General features: G+C 28.8%; 1 protein-coding gene across 1 annotated transcript; it reads left to right on the top strand.

Moving 5' to 3' along the window:
- Positions 1-906: 906 nt before the first annotated feature.
- LOC142322021 (uncharacterized) lies at positions 907-23,485 on the top strand. Its single transcript, XM_075360613.1, has 8 exons — positions 907-1,065; positions 2,108-2,247; positions 4,818-5,003; positions 7,590-7,885; positions 11,222-11,372; positions 19,149-19,354; positions 21,240-21,418; positions 22,815-23,485. Exons 2-8 carry the CDS (start codon positions 2,131-2,133, stop codon positions 23,348-23,350), a joined length of 1,671 nt encoding a protein of 556 aa, XP_075216728.1. The 5' UTR covers positions 907-1,065; positions 2,108-2,130; the 3' UTR covers positions 23,351-23,485.
- Positions 23,486-23,489: the final 4 nt, after the last annotated feature.

The following is a 23,489-nucleotide window of genomic DNA, read 5'->3' as shown; positions in this document are numbered from 1 at the left end:
CAAACATTCAGTTTAGTTGCTAATTGTTATCTGTATACTCCCTTTCTTGTTTTTACAATAAGATTTCTTGCCCCTGGCGTTCTTTAAGAACGACTTTTTTGATTGTGTGAGATATTTTTAATAACGCTATCCATTTTTGAATAAAAATATATTTAAAAATGTGTAATAAAATATACTTTAAAATTATAATAGACGTAAAAGGGCTTTAAAAAGTGGTATTATTCATTCTTTAATTTCGTCTTTTTGAGGAAGGTAGCAAATTAAGGGTTTGTAAGTGATTGGTAGTTATTTGTTTAAATTTAGTGCAGAGTTCAGAAGTCAAAATTTATGAATGAGTAGAATTTTTTTATGAGCATTTATTAAAGTCTGTTTTCCAAGTTAATATTAGTTACATCGGATAAACATAAAAATTCAAGGTCATAATTTTATATATATATATATATATATATATATATATATATATATATAAAAGGAGCTTATTTCTTCTTATAAAAGGACTGCTTATTCCTTCTTCATTACAAAAAGGATCAGGACTAGGTCCTTAAGTTACTTCAGCCATAATGCTAACTTGCACTTCTATGGGGTTACATTTCACACTACACACGCGCTCCGAACCCATGGAAGGTCGCGAAAACATTTCAGTTTATAATCAATAGATGTTAGAATTTAAATTATTATAACTGAATATCTTAATTTGACAATTTCGTTTTATTATTCTTGAATGTCCGTCTTCGTGATGATGAGTGGTTGGTAACTTTCTTTTACTTTTATTAATTTTGAACGTTTATTTCCAAGACGCTTTGTTTTTAAAACTAAATTACGCGCTCTCGTAGTCATGTTATCGAACGGGAATGACCGACGCGAAAAGATGCGCAGTAAGTGTAATTTAGGTTGCGCCATATTGGCTTGGCTGTGTATACTGTTTTGCCATTTATTTTTTTAATTTTTTATGTTCGTTTTTCCGTTGAAAGTGGTATACGAACGAGTCATTTTTCAGTAAGGTGATCTTTCAGTTCAGTTTTCAAGAAAAGGAAGCGTTTTTGACAGCTTTACGTTAAATAAAAGGTAAGTTTAGTTTAGTTCTGTACATTGTCATAAAGCTTAGTTTTGCTGGGTTTAACAAGCACTTATATACCTTTAGACGTTGTAATAAGGTTCAATATTGCTTAACAGGGAACTATACGTTCTCAATCCTATACTGAGTGAAGCCTAATTTAAAAACAAAAGACAAAATGTATGTACATATATATATATATATATTTATTAAAAATTACTTATTTCACGTTAAGTAAATTAATGTGGTAAATTTTGTAAGTTAACCTGTACAACTAGCAACAATTTTATAAGATTGAAAGTTTCCCAGTTGCGAATTGCCACAGTGATAATCTATTTGTTATTAAAAATCAAGTCTTATCATAGGTTTAAACAATAATTTTTCGTTATAGTCTAAATGAAATTAATAATTAAAATGGCCAAATTTTATTTGTAAATTTAAAACAAATTTATGAAAATTTGTTCGTTTATTTTTAAATTAACATAAATAACATGATAGTTTATATTAAATGTATTAGATAAAGTTATTTATTTCATTAATAATTTTAATTTATAACACTTTTTGAGGGTGATAGAACTTGTGTAACAATTTTGATTGCACAGATTTGATTTCACAATTTTGTTGTGAATATTTGGGTTTGCTTTAACCATATTTTCACTTTATTAATTTTTGCTTAAAAGTTGTAATTACATCTGAAATTATCATGAAATTGCCATAATTACATAATTTACTAATCTATTAAACAGATTAAATAGTTTTTTGTTTACAAATATACATGTGAATTGTCAAATATTGTGAAGAAGGTAATTACTTGTTCCATGATTAATTTCTGTAGCAGATCCAAGATTTTATCACAAACTCTACTCAGTAAATTACATTTATTTTGATTCTTATATGAAATATTCATTTTTTTTTTTTTGGTATTGCATTTTCTATTGTGCATATATTTAACAGAAATGATTTTGTTTAAATTAAGATATTTACTTATTAAGGAATTTAGTGTGAAACATTATGAAAATGTTATTTTTACTTAATTATTGATATTATTTGCAGGATCTTTGCAGTGTATGTAAATAATGAATATAGATTCTGTTGATGATGCTGAGAAAGAAGCAAGTGAAGTATTACACTCTTTGTTATCTGTAGAAAGAATTGAAAAGCCTGTACAACAGCTGCATGGCCAAATGCAACAGGTACCTTTTAATTAAGTAAATTATAAGTTTCATCTAAGGCTAGTCTAATAATTAGTTAAAATTATTTTTTATTTCTCTAATTGTTTTTATTATGTTTTGGATTATTTACGATTTTTCTTCCATCCAAAATGAAAAATATTGATTGTTTTAGAAGTTTCACTTAATTATGTATTTTACCTTTGAACAAATTATTCAAAATGGTTAATGAATGTCTTATTCAAAAATATTGTTTCTCAATATAAAAAAAGTTTAAGGAAGTATAAGATGTACAAAAGAAAAATATTGACAAATAAGTATCTAAGTGTGTAATTCTTAAACATACATATACTGTTACTTATCTGTATTCTGATAAATGCCTTAAAAAAAAAATTTGATTTAGCTTCTTAACAAACCTCTTTACAAAAACCACTTCTCAATAGAAAAAAAATTTCCTGTAATCCTTAGCAAAAATTTTTTGGGCTCCTATTTTTATCTTTACCCAAACATCTTCTCATGCTTGATGTAGAAAAAATACTTTTTTTCTTTAAAAATGTCCATAATTTTTTTAATTTTCTTTAATATTGAAAAAAAGTTGAACTTGAGAAGAAAATGTCAAATTCATTAGACAAACTTTTAAGAAGTTGATTATTATACTTGATTCTATATTTATTATAGTTCAGTAAACAAAATATTAGAAATCAAATATTTTTAATTGATATCTTTTAATGATAATTACCACACCGTTTGACATTTTTCTAATAACTATAGTTGATTTTATTGTTAAATACACTTAACAAGCAAGATGTTAGAAATTTAAAAAAAATAACAGAAAAACTCACATCCCTATAGTTTGTCTTTATTAAATTATGTCAGTATATCTAAATTATTATAATTAAAGAAAAGAGTATTTCAGATTTCTGATGAGCTTATGTAGCAGTTAAATTACTGGCTACTAGGGCTTCATTAGGTGTAACACTTTTTTGTACGTACTCAGTTTCATTTATAGTTTAATAAATATAAATGTTAATATCGTATTAAAAAACAAATTTGTTTTAATTTATTGTATAATCAATATTCTCTGGCCAAGTTGGTGTTTTATAACACATTGTTTCGCAATAAAAATGGATACATCATTAATGTATGTAATGGCTAATCTTAATCTATGGGTATAAATAAAAAACATATATATCTATACTAGCATCCCCATCGCAGCTTAGCCCATATTATATGGTTACTTGCATTTCCCATCACAATGGAAATATTTAGCAGGTGAGGGCTCGCTTTACTTGCCCTTCCCTGCTAGCCAGGAGGGTCTGCCCTTCTTGACCACCATGTGTTCGTTAAACTTATGCTTGTTAGAATAATAATGATAATTAAAAATTAAAGCCTGTTCAATTTTAAAAAAATATCAGTTTATTGTAATTTCTTCAGAGCAACAGTTTAGTCAGTACAGGACCTGAAAATTTGAGTGATCTGAAGATTATGGGTTTCAAATTAATCAGCCTCCATCTTAAAAATATTAGTTATAGCTGGTTTCCCATCCATCTTACAGGTAAAATAGTATTTTGTTTACTAAACACCAGTAGGAGGTAACCTTATTCTGTTTCTCGTTTTTTTTAATGCTTTTTAGTCAAGTATGCATCTGCGGTTGCTTTGAACGTGTAGTAACAGTGGCATGTGTTGGTTGAGCCACCACCCCATACAACATAACCCTTAAAAATTTGAAATTTAGAAAACCTGAAAATGTTTTTAGATATTTATCTGAAGAGTATTTGCAAGCCCAAATCTAATTAGAGAATATCTCATTTAATATAATCGGAAATGGAGAAAATTTGCAATTATTCTTAAAACTTGTTTTTTACCTTTCTTCACCCCTTTCAAGTTCGAGTTTCAAAAATATAGAAATTGATTTTTAGATATTCAAGTGAACATTAAACACATACCAAAAATCAAGTTGATATTTTTTCATTTGTTACCGAGAAATTAAAAAAATTGTCTAGTTTAAAAAAAAATACAAAAATCCATTTTAACCCTTTAAACTCTTGAGTTTCAAAAAATTAAAAAATTGGTTGTTAGATATTCACATGAAAATTACTCAGAACAAAAATGAAATTAATATCCTTATTTGTTACTTAGATATTCAAAAAATAGTAATCGTAATTTTTATTCTATTTTAACCCTCTAAACTTGGAATTTTAAAAAATCTTTTTTTTATGTGCACTTATACCATAAGACGAATGTGTATACAAATTTTCATCAATTTATCTTTAATAGTTTTTTGTGGGCATTGATTATGAATCACTCATGACATGTTTTATATATATATATATATATATACACATACTTAAGTTGAGGTAGAGAGACAAGAAGTAGTTGAAGACCTGACTTAGAAATACTGTGGAATGTGAAATTAAAAGATGATAATGATTACATTAGACAATTTTAAACATTAATTAGGATGGGTGTTCCAACAAGTGAGTGCCATGTGCTACATTACTTGTCGTGACATTTTATCATGCTGATCACTGAATGACAGTCAACAATCTTGTATACTATAATTTTTTTTTTTTTTTTTTTTTTATTCTGTGCAGATTGTAGTTGTTGATTGTAGAGAAGATAATCAAAGGACAGTTGAAAGACAACAGTGGAATAATTCATTACAACAGTCAGTATTTTCTACATTAGGACATACAGATAATTATCAAGCCAATGGTGATTGGGAAGGTACACTAACTTTGGATGTTGATCAGACATTAACACAGGAACAAACATTACAGGTACTTTTTATTTACCGATATATATTTTTTGTATTTCATATCAAGAAGTAACATTCTCAGTAAATACATTTTATTTCATTCATATTCTTTGTTCATCCTAATATTCTATGTTATTCATCCTAAGTTCAGGATGGTACAACCATTTATCTTCTACTGCCTCTAGATGGGCTGGCAATATATCATCCTCTTCCTCTGACCTCCTGCATTCTTTATCCTCCTTCCTTGGTATGGTATGGCTTATCTATTACAATGGCCCTACCTTTGATGCCACTCTTCTGTCACCAGTGTATAAGAAATCCAGCTGATTTTTTAGAAGGGTAACTCTGCCTATGAATTTGTCCAGGGATCCTGGACAAATTTTCCAAGTAAATATTTTCAATTATTGCAAATTTTGTTTGTTTAGTAAAACGTTTAGATAGAATAGAACGCATAAATGTAGGGAATGCATTACTGATTTTTCAGATTGCAGAGCCTGTCCCTTACAACAGAATCTTTTTATTGAATGTCCATTGGGTATTTACCAATCGCTAGTAATCATTCCCATAGTAATCCTTAATGAACAACTCCAATTCAATCCTTTAGATCACATTTAATTTTTTTTTTTTTAATTAGGAGTTTCCCATAAAGAAGTTTGCCTTTTAATGTTATTCTCCTCACTGAATTTCCTTATTATCTTTTATTCTTGTTTTTTTTAAACTAATTGGATGCTAGCCAAAGTGTGAATTTTGGGATCGCAACTTGATGCTATTCTGTACACTCCAAGCAAAGAGAGATGTGGTTGGTATTCTCAGAACTGAGGTACTTATAATTTTGAAACTTGAATTGTACTAAATAATGTTCCCTTGATTTATGCAATGATTTTTTTTTTTTTAGGGAAACCTCATATCCAGTACCAAAAGATAACATAAGATGAATTTAATAAATCAAATCTTCAAATCAAATGATAAAAACACTCGTAAATTTTTATTGGTTTCATTGACATTTAATGTATTTATTGTTACTAAGGATATTAACAAGAATATTAATTACATTCTCTTTTCTTACACTTACAGCCAAAAATATTCCATTCTTTACTTTGAAACTCTCAGAATATTCAGTGCACCCTTTAAGATTAAGACTTTTTCTTTTAATTTATTCCTAAGCTTAAGTGCAGAGGGCCACACACTTAAATTTTGAATTTTCTGTACTTTCTTGTTTTTCATCATATCCTCCTGACCCTTTTTTTCAGATTCATAGGTGAAAGTGAAGAATTCTTTTTCATTTTCAGCTTTCTTATCTCCCTCTTTTTTTACCCCATCAAGTACCTGTCCTTTATAAGATCTACTCACCAATTTGTTTTAAATGATATTAAAAAAATACTTCTACAGAATCAATATTAATTATTCTGCCAATAAAATATTAGTATTTATTTTTAAAAATCTCTTAATGTTTGCATTTTTGTTTAATTTATTAATATTTTATGTTCAATAATACCTTCTGACTTATTATTTATTTTATTGATATCATAACTTAATATATTTTCTTTATTTATATTACATATATTATTTTATTTTATTTTTAATATGTTTTTTAACTATCTCATTCTTTTTTTATGACAGGAAAATTCTTGTTAAACCCATTGATCTGAACTATGTCAAAACCTATTGATCTGTTTCGACAAATGCTTGAGCAGGTTCTTTTATTATTTGTGGAGTAGGACACATACCCATTCCGCATGTGAATAGTATAATTTATTATAAATTGATCAGAATAAAATTGTTATTTAAATAAATTCTGTTGGTTTGTATAGGTTTTATTAGTCATTATTTTTATGATTCACATGCTGCAGTTGATATGAATAATGCACATTCTATTTAGAATTTATGAACATTTTGAAACTTGATTCTACCTGAGAGTGTACAAAGTGGGATTAAAATGATTCATTTACTGTTGCATTGTGAAAAAATAATTAATGGAATAAAATTGTTATAAAACCAGTTTTTATTCATCAACCAGTAATGGTTCAACAGTTTCATTCTCTGGTCTTCCTTGAAAACTATTCCTGATGAGTCGAGGTAATATTCAGTAAACTGTACCTCAATTCATTATTTATTTTATGGCTGCAACATATGTTACGAATCGGTGGGAGAAGTGGCATTAGTGCACGATGCTTTCTCTGAAAATATTGATGCCAATTATTCAGCTAATCCTTGTGATTAACAGAGCAAAGATTTTGCTTCCAGAAATGAATATCAGTTGCATTGCAAAGGACTTGGCATGCTGATATGGTGAAGTACATTAAGTTTTGTACAGGCTACCAGAAACCACTTTTTTTTGCCCTTACATTCAAGGATTAGTCATACAACTGTTCCAAAAGTTTTCTCTCTTCATCTCTAACATCTCCCATATTAGAGAAAGACTGTTGTTATCAGTTAGTCCCACATTAAAATAATCCTATCAAATTCTTGTTCTCATCTTATAAAATTTTTAAATTGATTTGTGATTGTTGCAATAAAAAAAAAATTATGTACATGTTTACTTTTATTCAAAAAATAACTTCCTAATTGAAAGAATTTATTAGTAATTATTTATTTTGTATAATTGCAGTTATTACAAAGTTCAAATAACACACAAGATAATACCCACCAAAATTTTGAAACTGAAAAAAAAAATAAAACAAATACACCTGACAACCATCAGACTACAGTAAGCCAAAAGAATACAAAATCTGTAAAAAAAACAATACGTAAAAGATATAAAAAAGATTTTACAGTACAGAAAGATGAACAAAACACAGAAGGTATAGAAGATAGTGCTCATGAAGTACGTGCGAGATTTCAGTTAGGCTGTGAATGTCAAGATGATTGCTGCTTTAAAGGACTCAATGCAGAAAATGTATACAAGTAAGTATTTTATACAATCTGCAATTTTTTTTTTTCAATCTTTTTATTAGTTAATAAACAGAGTATCTGCTTTTTTATCTAGAATTCTCTTTTTATATTTTATAAATGGATAATTGTGTAAATTACAATTTTTTTTCGTACTAACACAGCACTCCATACATGTTTATATAGAGTATACTACATCTATAGCATTATACCTATTGGTAAACTGTGTATCCTTAATTCAATTTTCAGCTTAGGTGTAACATTTTTCATCTCATATTTTTATCCATAAAAATGTTGAAAATACTATTGTTACTCTTTATTAACTTTAAACAGTAAACAGTGGTTTTTGTCATGTTTCTAGTTTCTCCCAGTCAAGTTAATTATACATGATTAACAAATGGATTGGGGACTATTCGTTTAAATTATGTGCTGTTGATTCAGTAAAGTCATCGTATACCCTTAAAAGTCATATTTACATCTTGAAAGATATAAAAAGTAATACTATAATCCTTATCTTTCTTCAGAACAAAACTAATTCTTTCATGAACATTCCCCCACTTGAACTTTCATGAACACATCATGCAAAATTTGCAAGCATTCTTTCGTTGCATCCCAATATAAACTCAACATATTAAAGTAAAATAAACATTTTTATATTTTCAGATTGATTAGAAGTCAGTTTTTGTAATTACTAACAAGGAAGGAGTTAAAAAATTAGATAAAAAATAATAAAATGTTCAAAATGTCATCCTTCTAGTGAGGAAGAACCCTATTTTGCTGTCAAACAGGGATGTTTAATAGCTCAAAAATAATTACCTGAAGATATAAATTGGCTTTTTACATATGTGGCAAAGAAATAAATTTTCAACACTCCTTTTTTTATAACCCTATGCCAAACATGAACTTATTATTACTAAGTACTAGTTTGAGTAGTACTTTAAACTGGCATAAATATGTTATTCAAAAAAGAAATAATTTATATTATAATATGATAAAAATCCTTAACCTTATGCTACACGAGGTGCTACCCAAAAGATCGGGGAATTTGAATTTTGCGCATGAACCATTGCTGGTATGACCTGCTGCCACTAGATGTGGCTAACAGTTTGTGAATCAGTGTTTCAACAGCTGTGATGGTGAGAGGCTGCATTGTTGACTTTCGTGCAGTTATGTAATGTTGTGTCTTACTGCTTCGGCGAAGTTCTAAATGGTAGATTTTAAAGAGTAAAGAACCTGTATAAAATTTTGTTTCATGCTTAAAAAACCGATGCAGAAACCTACCGCATGCTTGTGGAAGCATTTGGTGAAAATGGTCTGAGTAAAAATATAACTTTTTTGTGGTACAAACGATTCAAAGATGGACAAACGACAGTCGATGATGATGAGCATTCAGGAAGACCATCAACAAGCGTAACACCGGAAAACATCGCGAAAGTGCGAGAGAACTTTTGGGTAGCACCTCGTATAATTATCTATGAAAAGAGAATTTTATTCTTATTTAGAAGTAAAGAAAGGAAAAAGTTATATACAGTATTAAAAGTTACTAAATCTAGTATTAAATGAAAGAAAGTTTGTATAATTATGCTAATATAATTAATTGGTTTTCAGTAATCAAATGCACGTAATATATAATTTCATGATATAATCAAAAGTCTGTATGAATTTTATTCAATCAGTGATACCAGTTATAAATCCCATCATAATATAGTATTTGACTTGAAGAAAACAAGTTGAAAGTGGATAATATTCAAAAATCCAGTATTACATCAAGAACCACTGCTCGCATATAGTGATAAATTCATATTGTGCTAGGGATTAAGTTGGAGTTTAGAGTAAATTTGTTTGTTCATAATTGATTATGATTTCTAGGAATGAATTTTACACTCATTACTTGCTTGCAGAATAATTGAAATATGATTATGGTTGTAATTATCTTTCAGCCTTCAAAATTAATAAGTTTGTAAACGAACTTGGTGCATTTTTATAGATGAATTGTACATTTTTGTAACCATAAATATCTCTTGCTTTGTTTTGTTGTTAAAAATCTGATCAATTTCTGAAAGTGCATTTATTTATTTTTTTTCTTTATAAAACTTAATATTAATAATAATATTACAATATACAAAAAATTTTAAAAACTTGCTTTTACTTTTTAGTCGTGCTGTAATCAAATTATTATCATACATTGCATAGGTTTAATTAGTAGGTTAATTTGGATTTCAAAAGTACCAAGTTTTTGTAATTTTTCATCTCAAACGGCCATCTGCGACTCCAAAGACCTTGCATAGCCGTTTTGCAATTTTTTTTACATCTGCACCCTTCAATTTACCCTTCATCACCAATACTTATCCTATTGTCAATTGAAAACTACACTGAAGAAAACAGTTTAATAAAATATGGTGTAATTTTAAACTTGTTCACCTACATTTGTGGACATATCGTATAAAACAAAGATAAAAATAAAAAAACTACTAGTGACAAAAAATATACAACATTCATTTGTGCTAACATTAAAGAAAAAAATACCAGAACTCTAACAAGGTTACTGTATCACTTTCAGTTATCTAATTTTTGATAAAAATAATTATTCTCTATATAACACATGTTAAAAATAATAGTAATTAATTAAAACCTGAAACTAGCCATTACAAGTATGTAACAGAAAATTTGTTGTTGAAGCCACCTAGCATTAAAATTTAATTATTTTTTACATAGTCATGTCATTAATCCTGACATTCATCTTCCTCTAGGTCTGACTTGGCCTTCCCTTTTCTTCTCATTGTAACAGTCCTTATTTCTGTCATGATAAAAAAAAAAAAAATTATATTACATATACTCTTTCCCCCGTCACAATAACAGTGTTACTTTTTTACATTCCTTCCTATCTTATTCTTCAATCTTATTATTTTTAAGTGCTAGTAGTTATGGCTTTCCTTTCTGTACTAGAGATAAATAGCTCAAGACCCTGGCTGAACCATTTGTATTTCAGGAGTAACAGTTCCTTGGTATGCTTTTTTTTTATTGCCATCACTTTGTTACTGATTCTAGTTAACAACATTCAGGTTTTTTTATTTAAAAATGTAACAAGCTACTAGTACCTTATCACACAGACTAGGATCCAGCTGTTTCTGGGCTCTGAATTAAGAAAACTTAACTAGATATCTAGAAACTTTAAGAATGTCATTAAAATTATTCTTACTCCACTCATGTAATTTCTGTGCATGTCTTTTTCCCCAAATTACCATAAAATAAAACTAGCTTCACTGTCAGTTCTCGTTTCATTTGGCATAAAAATTTATTCTGCAATAAATTATGCAGTTTAATAATGTAAATATGTCTGTTATATTTTAGACACCGGTTAAATATTGCAGAACTAACAAAAGAAGAACATGATATGTATCTGATGGGAGTGACTATGGCGTGTATTGCAGACCCTGGTGTAACTGCTAAACAGCGAAAAAGAAGACGATTACGTGCACAATATGTGTATCAGGGTCGTAGAGTAAGTTAATATTCTTGAATTAATAGTTCATTATGAAATACAGATATATTTTTCTAGTGTAAGGTAGATGAAAAAGAAGTAGAAAAATATCTTTGGTACATACATATGTACGTGTTTATAAACTGGATGTATTATAGATTACCAACACATTTTTCTGGTGTAATTTTACTAAGATTGATAGGAAGTAGTGGGAAAGAAAGTCCAGACGGGTTTTATTTTTAGCCAAATTCATCAGTCAGGAGTGAGATGGATCAGTGGATTATGCAACACCATGTTGAATGTAACAAGTTTTTCTTTGAATTTTTTTTTTTTAGTGTGTGTTTTAATTCCCCAATGCCCCAAATCATAATATGATTATTTTATGGAATATTAAATTTTATTCTGCAGATTTAGTTTTGGATAACAAATCTATAGAAGAGCATAAGCCACAAGAACCCTTGAAAATGTCTTTCATTTGAATTAAGCATTTAATTTAAAATTGAAATTCCAATCACAGGAATTAGTTCATCAAGGGTTCTATAAGCTCAATTAAAAATCTGCTCAGATCCTTGAATTATCTGAGTCTTGTGTTATTTGTATCCTATTCTGCTCTGCTCACTTTGAAACTATATCCTTACAAAATACCAGACTACTAAAAAATTGAGTGAGCTTGACAACAATAAACACCTAGATTTTTGAAGATGTCTAGAGGTAAAATAAATAAATTTTGTTGTCTACATAAAAATTGTTCAAGAGCAATAAGGCTAATCATTATGTTGACAAGGATATAAATAAACAAAATTATTTATACTAGGCTATAAATAATACATGGCAGGTCCTTTAAAGACTACAATATTTTCCTACAGTAACAGGATGTTGCAAAATCTTAACATTCCATAAATCACAGACTCGTACTTTTTTTAAAACAGTAAATGTTTCCATTTCTCCAAGAAATGAAGAATTTTGAACATCCCAACCCCATAGGGGAAGACACCCACATTGTGACGATGATCGCCACACCACCACCCTCGTTATCCTCGGTCCTAGCCCTGATGGGCTTAACAGAAGTCGTCTTTTTACATTTCATAATAATAAGTAAGCTAGGTCTTGTTGGGATGCCACTGATGTAAATGCCTAAGTAAATATTTGCATCTGTATTTTTAAACTCAACTTTTGCCTTCGCTGTAGGCCTCATCCGGACATCTTGAATATTCTACATCGTTTCTCTCTGAACTAGCTAACCGAGTTCACGGTAGCACAAACCCTGCAAGAATTTTGAATAGCTGTTTTTCTAGCTGGGCATAACTACAAACTGCTAGGTGTAACTAATAGACAGAATGATCATTTTACAAAACATGTATCAAGCCATTTATCTCTCCCATTTAATCAATATTCTGTTTTCAGCTTTCTCCCTAGTTCTCTTGGTCATTTTTTTTTCCTAATAATATATTGTGAGTTTTTTCATCAAACTTCAAGCTGTAGATAAGTTAAATGAGAGATCTGCATGAAATTAGCATCATGCTTTTAGAGTCAAGCATAGTATTTTGCATCATTGCAAGATTGCATTAAGATGGAAGAAGGACATCTTCTGCATACAATGTCTAAAACAAGAAAGTGGTGAAGAAATACTAAATTTAGTTTTTGAAAATATTTATTTATTCAGCAACAGGCTGATTCCCAATAACAGTTACTGATAGATTGTGATGAATTCCTGTAGTGTGTTAAAATAACATACCTGATCAAGATTCGAACGCAAAACTTAGGAATAAAAGGCAGAGATGCTATCATTCCTCCATGGAGATCAGATTGATATGTTTATGTACATGTGTATGTATTTAAAATATAACATTTGTATTTTCAAATGTGCTTATTCTTTTTGACCAACTATATTTATCAATCCGTGCATAAATCAAAATCAATTAATCTTGTATGTATAAGTGGCATATAAAAAAACCAAAAATATTTGGTAGAACTCTACTAATAGATTTCAATCAGTGTTTATCACTAAGGCCTGCAAAACCTTACACACAAACACTATACACTACAACACTATACAGTTACAATAAAAATAAAATCAGATGGTAAAAACCAATAGTCTAAATTATATATATTTATGTATAATCTACTGTTGTGAGAAAAAACAATAGAATAGAGAGTGTGAGGGTGAAATGTAAATTCTTATACCCAATATTAAAAAAAGTATTTCAAATGCTAAGAGGCCTACAATGTATTGCAGATATGGGAAGGGTTGTCCTTCCTTTAGACGAATTAATTATTTTTTATTTTTTTAAGAAAGAAAAGTCCATTTTTTCACATATGGTATGATTTCTCTACTATAACAATTTATTTTATCATTAAAAAATTTAATGTTTATTATAAATCTCATAGTTTATCTGTAGGATAAAGTAACAACAAACAAATGTGATTTGTGCATCACATTTGTAGTTTCTGATATCATTTTGCATTCTAATTATTTTTAATTGTTTTGCAAGTAATTTTAAATTGTTAATAACTCTGCAATGATTAAGATTAAAGTAATGAAAAAGATTTGTAATTAAAATTGATATACAAAATTACATGGACAAAAAATTGTTTCATATTGAAAAAACCAACTTAAAATAATAAAATGCTTCCTTTTGTAACTGAATTAGATATAGCATTTAAGGAATAATTTTACCTAAGTTGGACATATATTTTGCATAAAATGTAGAAATCCCTATGTACACTATCCTGTATTCTGTCATTGCAAGATAATTAATGATATAATAACTTTCTGAAAATTCAAATAACCCATCAACATACTGTGCCAATTAACACAAGGTTAATTGGCCTCTGTGCCAATTAACACAAGGTTAATTGGCCTCTGTGCCAATTAACCTCAAACAACAACAAATTAACCACCAATACAGTAACAGAAAAACCTAAAAAACTAATACCAAAAGTCAAATTTCAGTAGATGCCTTATCAATCAGTATATAATTTTACAATTACATCAACAAAAAAAATAAAGACCTAAAAATTTAGAAAACGTAAAACCTGATAACCAGGGTGAAGTGTGTTGTTCAGGTTTTGTGGTAGTCAGGGTTTATATTTGCAAAATTTTTATTTTGTTTTTGTTTTTTGATATAATTGTTGAATTATATACAGACTGATAATGTGAGATTCCGCAAAAGTCGACTTTTAGTGTTAGTTTTTTAGGTTTTTCTGTTAATGTGTTTTTGGTTAATTTGTTGTTTGAAATTAATGATGTATGTACTCTTTAAAATTAAATCAATCTAGTATTGCATCATTAACTCTTTTGTTTTAAATCAACACTAATTTTCCCATACTTCATATAAACTTATTTCTTAATACTTTTTTCAAAAGTAATAAATCAATATGCTAACAGTATACTACTATAACCAACATTGTTTTTTGATGTTTAAAGCAAAATAACCAGTCCATGTCATATGAAGTTATATGTTTAAATTCTTTACATTGTATAAGAAAATAAGGGAATACTAGCTGATCCACCAATCATGGAGAAAATGGAGGAACCATTAAACAATATTTGTTCTTAACATGTGTTCATACATATTCCACATCTACCATAAAATGTTTATTTTTGCTATGGTATGTAAAAATTCCATAAGGGCCTGTTGCAAGCATTACATAAACATTTTTAGTGGTTTTAACCCTCCCCCCCACGTAAGTAAGCCACATACCCCACCTCCACGCTTACATATTTTTTTCTACATTTAATTATTTTTTTTTATTTCGGTGTAGATTAAAATTTATTTATTAAGATGGGTGCTACAGAATTAATCCCCTCTGAATCTATCAACAACATTTATGCAATATTTTTTAATTAAATGCTGGAACAAAAATTAAGTAACAGTGAGTATTGTTCAGAAGCAACAATTATCAAATACAACTGCCTTAAAAGATTATATGCAGTTTAATTTTGATGGATAGTCACATGAGTTCTAACTGTGATGTTAACCCAATGTTGCAATATTATTCTTGGAACATTACAATAAGTAAATGTTGTATAAGTTCATAATATTTTAGATAATAACATGTATTTTTGTGAAATATATTTAAAATGTTCTTGGTTCATTTGATACATATCAGAACAATACAAGGTGCTACCCAAAAGTTCGGGGAATTTGAATTTCGCACGCGAACCATTGCTAGTATGACCTGCTGCCGCTAGACGTGGCTAACAGTACTCTTTGTGAATCAGTGTTCCAACAGCTGTGACAGTGAGAGGCTGCATTGTTGACTTTTGTGCGGTTGTGTAACATTGTGTTTTACTGCTTCGGCGAAGTTCTAAATGGCAGATTTTAAAGATCAAAGAACCTGCATCAAATTTTTCTTCATGCTTAAAAAAACTGATGCAGAAACCCATCGCATGTTTGTAGAAGCATTTGGTGACAATGCTATAAGTAAATGTAAAACTTTTTTGTGGATGACTATGAGCGTTCAGGAAGACCATCAACAAGCACAACACCGGAAAACATCGCAAAAGTGCAAGAGGCTATTGTTGCAGATTGTAGAAAAACAATCCATGATGTTTGTGCAATCGTACAAATGTCATATAGGCCCATGCAAAGTATCTTGTCGGACAATTTGAACATGAGACACATTGCTGCAAAATTCGTAACGAGACTGTTGAACAGCGACCAGAAACAAAATCCCGTAGCTGTCTTTAGTGAATTGAAAAATTCAGCAAGAGATGACCCTAACTTCATCTCCAGCATCATAACCAGTGATCAGACATGGGTGTACGGGTATGACCCTGAAACTAAGCAGCAGTCGTCGCAGTGGAAGTCGCCAAGTTCGCAGCAACGTGAAGTCCATGATGACTGTTTTTTTTGACATCAAAGGTATTCTCTATAAGGAATTTGTTCATCTTGGTCAAACTGTCAATGAGATGTTCTATTGTGAAGTTTTGAAGCGGTTACGTGAAAGCATTAGGCGCAAACGTTCATATCTATAGGGTAACAACAGCTGGGTTCTGCACCATGAAAACGTACCCGCCCACACATCGCTAACCGTTTGGAATTTTTTGGCTTCCAAAAAAAAGGTATGATGATTCCCCACCCACCCTATTGTCCTGACCTTGCCCTGTGCGACTTTTTTCTCTTTCCAAAAATAAAATTTCAATTGAAAAGACGTCGTTTTAACACAATTGAGGATATTCAAGAAGAAACACAGAATGTGCTTCAAACACTTACACCTGCAGACTTCCGGGTATGCATGGAATCATGGGAAAAACACTGGTATCACTGTATCAATGCCCAAGGGGATTACTTTGAAGGAGACAGTGGAAATTATAAGTTATGGTAAGCTATTTTATTTTTATGGTAAAATTCCCCGAACTTTTGGGTAGCACCTCGTATATATTTTTAGAGTGTACATTAAATTTTTATTGACAACATGGTTTTGTTAATTGTGCTGTCCAGAGAAAGCACAATTAACAGATTTTATTCTATATAAGCATTTGAATAGCCCCTTTAGGAAAAAATAAGCAAAGCATTAGCCCTCTTCATGAGTAAAGAGTGCTCATGTAATACTTGAAAGGCTCCAAATAAGCAAAATAAATTTAATGAGAGAGAGTGTGTGTGTGTATTTATTTTACTGAAATTAATCATTTTAAGATTTATGTTATTGTACTGTTAAATTATATTTTTAATTCAATAATATAAATCACCTAGCACAGAATATTGAGATAAGACTTATCTTACCTTATTTTTATTACGAAAGTACTTATACGGGATCCCGCATTGTCAGTCACTGTTAAAATAATTTAATTTAGTCAGGTAAAATTTAATTAAATAATTCAATCATTTCTGAGGTTTCTGCAAAAGTAATTTCATGATAAAATTAAGATAAGCTGCATCTCATCTCAATATTTTATACTACATGGTTTAAATTATAGAATTAAAAAAATATTTATGCATGAGTGTTTGTGCATGTGCTTGCACTTATACATAACAAATCAAACTCTAAAATAGTCAAATAAATAATATGTATTTATTACACATATAGTTAAATACATATCCATTTCTTTTTTTATTAGTTTTATTTTCATACAAAGTTTGCTTTTTGATTTTATTAATTTATTTTATGACTTATTTCTTCAGGTAAATATTTTTTTTTACACTACAGGTCAGTCTGTATTTTATTATGTAAAATTTTTTAATTTATCTATACGGTCAGATTCATTTCCTCATATACCAACCCGATATCAAAGAGCATGGGTAAGCAAGGAAAATATATTAGTGCCGATAGGAAATGGTTAATTATTACAATCATTCTTTTGAATGATTGTTTTTTGTTTGTTAATTTGTACTGTTTCCATGATGTTAGCTGTTAATACAAAATCATAGTTTTGTTCTTATCATCAGTTTAAAATCCATTTTGAGAAGTTAATATTTACAACTGACACTCAATGAAACATTTCAGACAGTGGAGGCTAACTTTTATTTTCTAAACTAAACTAGCATTACTTGAAGAATTTTGAATTATTGTAGATGTTCTGAGGTGTTTAAAACAGTGTACTTCACACTAACACCAGTATCAATTTTTACCTCAACAGCAGCCAACTGTACTGTGTAAGTTTATGACTATTTGCAATAACTGTATTCTGGAGTGAACGACCTATGCCTTTGGTAAAACAGAAATAATAAATTCTCATAATCAGCTCAGTATAAATTTATCTAGAAATAATTATTATTGATATAGATATGCATTCACATTTTTTCATTCTTTTGGGGACAGAAAGGATTCCTCTCATCTAAAAATACTCATGGGTATGTATTTATTGGTTTATTTATGTTTTTAAGAGCTGTCCATTAATTACATAAACATGTAGGGGGAAGGATGGTTTTAAAAAAAAATCTTTATTTTATATAAGGGGAGAGGTGCTTATTTTCACATAAGATCCTTTTTAAAAATATGTAGATTATACACTTCAGAAAGAAAAATTTATTCAGAAAAAAATGACTTTTTAACATTTTATTCCAAATCTCTTATTAAATAAAAATAAATATGTTAAGTGTAGCTAAAATGTCAAAGTAGCAACAGAAATATAAGTTTTTTCCTTTGATTTGACTTGCACATCTTTTTCCTTTTAACTGTTTAGCCTCCAGAACCACCGTAAGGTATTACTTCAGAGGATGAATGAGGATATGTATGAATGTAAATGAAATGTAGTCTTGTACAGTTTGTTATATATCTAATTTTATATATTATAAAACATATATCTAAAAAAAATCTTGTATTTGACTTGTATATCAACAAAATCTTTTATTATATTTAGTCTTCTCTATATTGAATGTTGAGGTACGTTGTGTACATGCTAAAAAATGAAAAACCAAAAAAACTACACTAACATGTAATATCTAATCTCACCACCAATACGTCGGTACATTTTCATAACTCTTCCAATTCTTGGACTAAATATTGTATAAGAATTAGAAAAAGGGTGTCATAAAATTGTACAAAATCTTACATATATAGGTAGGAGGCATCTATTCTACTTTTATGCTTAGATAATTGTTTAAAAGCTAGCAAAAATAATTAATGTTTTAGGTTAAATATTTGTGTTGTTCTTATAAATTTTAATTTAATACAAACATCAGTGAGAACATGAGTAATATTTAGGGTGTTTAAACATATGTTATATTAAATGTTCTTATCTGCTTTAAAAATGCAAAGGTATGAAAAGAATGACTAAAGTTTAAAATGGTTTTTAAAATTATTATTTTTTTAAATAATTGTTTTATTAATTTACAGTTTGAATTTTTTCAGGTGTGTTTATCAGCATTCCTTTATCTTGAAAATTGTACTCTTTATCAATTAAAAAGGATAAGAAAGCATGTAATGACACACGGTGTAGCTCCAAGAGTTCATGGTAACCATGGAAAGAAACCTCATAATGTTTTTCCATTAGATACATACAGAAGAGCAACTGACTTTCTCAAAAGTTATATTGAAAAATATAATGTTGTGTCCAGGTAAATTTTATATTTTGTAATAATTTTTTTAATTTTTCTTTAAGATTCGTGCTTCTTTTACTTTTTTAATCATTTCTTTAATTTAGTTGAACATTGTCTTCAATTGATGGATAAAAAAGAACCAGAGTATCCAGTCCTTCAAAATACTTGACTGAGAGAAGACATTATCTGGGAAAACTATACTGTCATCATACTTAGATAGCATTGTAAATGAACCCAAAACTTTCCCTTTTGTAATTTTGTAGTCTTGGGGTTCAATTGACTTACCAAATCACACAGTTTACAGTGTGCCATCAGCTTTCCTTACTGTAAAATGATTTAATTTCCATAAAAGTATTGTTTTTACTATTTTTATAATAAAAACTCGCTCTTAGACTCTGTATGTGAGATTCATGGTACGGAACCTTTCAGTTGAATTTTGAAGCACTTCTGCTTATCCATTTGCTCTGAAATTTTGCACACAGGTTTGCTCCTGATGATAACACACTTTAGCAACATTTTCAAGTTGCTAAGATGCATTCATTAATTAGTGAAAAAAATACCCCTTGAACTTATGCAACCTCATTTACATGCATATTTTCTTTGTGAAAGAATTTTCCATGTTTGTGATATTGTTGTTTCTATTGATAAAATTGAATGAAAGAATTTTTTCTACGGCTGAGGCAAAAATTCAAATTTCATATAACCGTTACATTCAATATTTATGTCTGATGATCCATGATACTTATGAGTTAGTAAATAAAAGTCATTACTCCTCTTCGATCATAAATGAGAAGGGTGCATTTTCCCCGCGTAGATTACAAACTAAGATCAAAATCACCTTAAAACTGCAAAAAAAGAAAAACATCAAAAAAGTGCAAAAAAAATCAGAAAAGTAATTTTGCTGCCAACAGATCTTGAGCACGCAACCACACATGGTGAAAAAAAAATAGCCCACAACTTTTGTTAAATTATGGCTGGAGTTTAAAAATCTGGAATTTCCTTTGGTGTATTGAGTGATATTACTGACTTGTTCAGTGCATGAATGCATGAGAGATTTTAATGTGAGACGAGATTTTAATGTGCGTGAGATGAATGTGAGACTAGAGACCTAAAGATTTGTGGTATTTGAAGTGTATATGAGTATATATAGTAATATATTAAGATATATGAACTTTATAAACGGAATTATAGCGGAATTGGAAATTGGAGGCATGAAAACTTTGAAAGATCACTCAAACCTGTGCGCTAGCACAGTTGTAAAGTATAAAAGTATAAAGACTAAAAAGTAGAAAATAAAAAATATGTAAAAAAAAATGTTAAAACACCACTCTTAAATTAAACTCACTAAAAGGTAACAAATAATTTTAGGACGGTATCTTAGAATGGATTTGACAACAAACTTTGTTGTTGTTATATAAGATTATGTGAAAGTCATAGCTTCAAATTAAAAATTTGATGTTTTTGCCAATTTTTTCATATACGTGATGAATGGCCTAAAGAGTGGGGAGCTCATGTCAAAGTACAAATCTTTGTTCATTTTTTCCACATTATTTACTTGCCACGTTATTCACATGGCAAATTAAACAAATAAAATAATTTTTTTTATTTTCAGATGATGAAGTTAATGAAAATGCCTTGTCACCTGAAAAAATATAGTTGTCAGTTCAAGGTTTTAATAAAAAAATTATAATTAGCCATTAATTTAAGACTAAATTCAAAAAATGTTAATTTTGGACTAATTTTTAACTTTCAATAAGTTTTAATTTTATTTATAATACTATTTATTTACTGTCTGTATAATAATAAAGGGGAAAAAATTACCAAAAAATGAAAGTTTTAAAATTTATATGTAAATAGATATAAAAGAAATATTTTAATGTTAGATTATTTCTTTTATTTTCAGCAATTTAAAATCACCTATAATGTTTCCTGCTGAAATAAGTCGAAAAACTTTACATAATTTATATAAACAAATGATTTTAGAAACAGGCCCACCAGGACAAAAACTGATGGGATATTCTACATTCCGGCATTTCATGAAGGAACAGTTTCCTCAAGTTAGATTTTGCAAACAGGAATCTGGTCTGTTAAATTAGTTATTTATTATTTGTATTAATAATTTGTGATGGCGTTTAATTTTTTTTTCACAATTCTAGTATATATTTAATAGACTTATATTGTTTTACACCATGAAAAATTATTTACTGGCAGAATATAAATGATTCACTAGTTCAACTACAGTCTAATCAGTGCAATCAGCTTAGTTATATTCTTTTTAAGAAAAAAATAATTTCTGAAAGGCTCATAAAATTTTCAGTTGTGAACCAGATGGTCTAAAAGTCATGCATTGCAAAAACTACTAACTAAATCAATGTGTAAAAATAAATAAATTTAGCAGATTCATTCTATTAAATTTTAAGAGATTTTTTTTTTTAATTTTTAGAGCATAATTTTTTAATAATTGTTGAAAATATCCACCATCTACCTCTAGAGAAGCTTTCATACTTTAATCATATCTGTAAATACTTTTCATAATTTAGATCCTGTAAATATTTTTTCATTTATATTTTTAAAAGTCTCCTTTGAAAAATATTATCAGATAAGTAGTTAACAAAACAAATATATCCCTAAATTCTATGTTATTATCTCATCTTCCTTGTTAAAAATACATGTAGAATATCTATGAGATAATATTTTTTTTTTTTATATTTATTTTATATATTTAACTTACTATCCTGGAAAATGTTATAGTTGTATTCTGGTAACAAGTAGTCTGTTATTTATACTTAAACTGTAAGTAATATACTTATTTAGACAGAGAGGCATATACTGAGAACTTGAATTCTAAAATAGAGAATTTCAATATACCAGAGGTTGCAGAATTTTGTTATGTAGTTAGAAAAATTTCTAGGGATAGACATAAACAGTAAGAGTGGTACCAGCAAGGACAGTTTCATATGAAAAAGAAGTCTGCTAGTGTCAAACATATATAATTTAAAATCATTTAGCATATTTATGCAGAATATAGTGCTTAAAAACAGTTAGGAAAAAATGTAGGCATAAATATATTACAGCAGTATGTTGAAAATTATGTAGGTCGATGAAATATGAAATTAGATTGGTAGGTCGTATATTAAGACATACAGGTTTAGAAAATTTGGTTACAGATGAATGTATAAAAGGAAAGATTGCAGAAGAAAATAAAATGATAATGTATAAAATAGTAACTGAGGATCTAGGATGCAGTAATTTTGTAGAGGTTAAAAGATTAGTACAGAACAGAATGGAATAGGACAAAAGAATTAACCTTATGACTCAAAAAAATTAGTTCTTAAAATTTAGATGTTGCTATGAGAATAGCTGTTGGGATGGGACTTTGCTGTGGACTGGTTTTCAGTTGCTTATTTTTTGTTTTAAAAATATTTGGTTTCATTTATTTAAATGATTAATTAACCATCTCTTTCTCTTTCTTTTATAGGTTCTCTTAATAGTAGTACATCTAGTAATACCGGTACAAAGCATATCAGTAACAACAGTATTATCAGCAGTAATAGCAACAACACTAATTCAGTTAGTCAGCAATTACAGCAGCAGCAACAACCTCCACTTCAAACATCACAGCAATCATCTCATCATCAGCAGCAACAACAACAACAACAACCACAACAGATTATAGCTACTTGTATTTCAAATAATCATAATTCTTCTAACATCACTGAACAACAGACTGTAAATGTATCAGCACAATCTACACCAAATAGTTCTTTAACACCAACCACATTAACTCATCAAACAACATGCCCTGTTTCTGTATCAGGAGGAACAATATTATCATCAGCACAGATGGCTACAATACCTGTGATATTATCTGAACCAACTAAACCCGAATTAACAACACAACAAACTGCATTTATTGTTACACCTGTATCTCAATTAGTACAACCATTTCAAGCAGGTCATGCTATAACTGTTACACCTATCACTAACACAGCATATGCCTTTGCTACTCTTTAGATCTCCTTTATGTATTACTTTTTTTATATGTTATTAATTTATTCTGTTGTAATTTATTGTATTATGTAACTGTTTTTTTTTTAATTTTCTTTGTATATGTTGTTGTTTATCTATAATAAAGATTATTTATTTATTTATG

Source organism: Lycorma delicatula, chromosome 1 (genome assembly GCF_047948215.1).
Source record: "Lycorma delicatula isolate Av1 chromosome 1, ASM4794821v1, whole genome shotgun sequence".
Lineage (NCBI taxonomy): Eukaryota > Metazoa > Arthropoda > Insecta > Hemiptera > Fulgoridae > Lycorma > Lycorma delicatula.
Note: the sequence above shows the minus strand (reverse complement) of the source record. Positions and strands in the feature narration are given on the sequence as shown.

Bases quoted from the DNA above. Each gene is read 5' to 3' on its own strand.
- LOC142322021 (XM_075360613.1), top strand. From the start codon at position 2,131: ATGAATATAGATTCTGTTGATGATGCTGAGAAAGAAGCAAGTGAAGTA. The intron at 2,248-4,817 runs GTACCTTTTAAT...TATTCTGTGCAG, and splicing joins TGCATGGCCAAATGCAACAG to ATTGTAGTTGTTGATTGTAG. The intron at 21,419-22,814 runs GTCTGTTAAATT...TTTCTTTTATAG, and splicing joins ATTTTGCAAACAGGAATCTG to GTTCTCTTAATAGTAGTACA.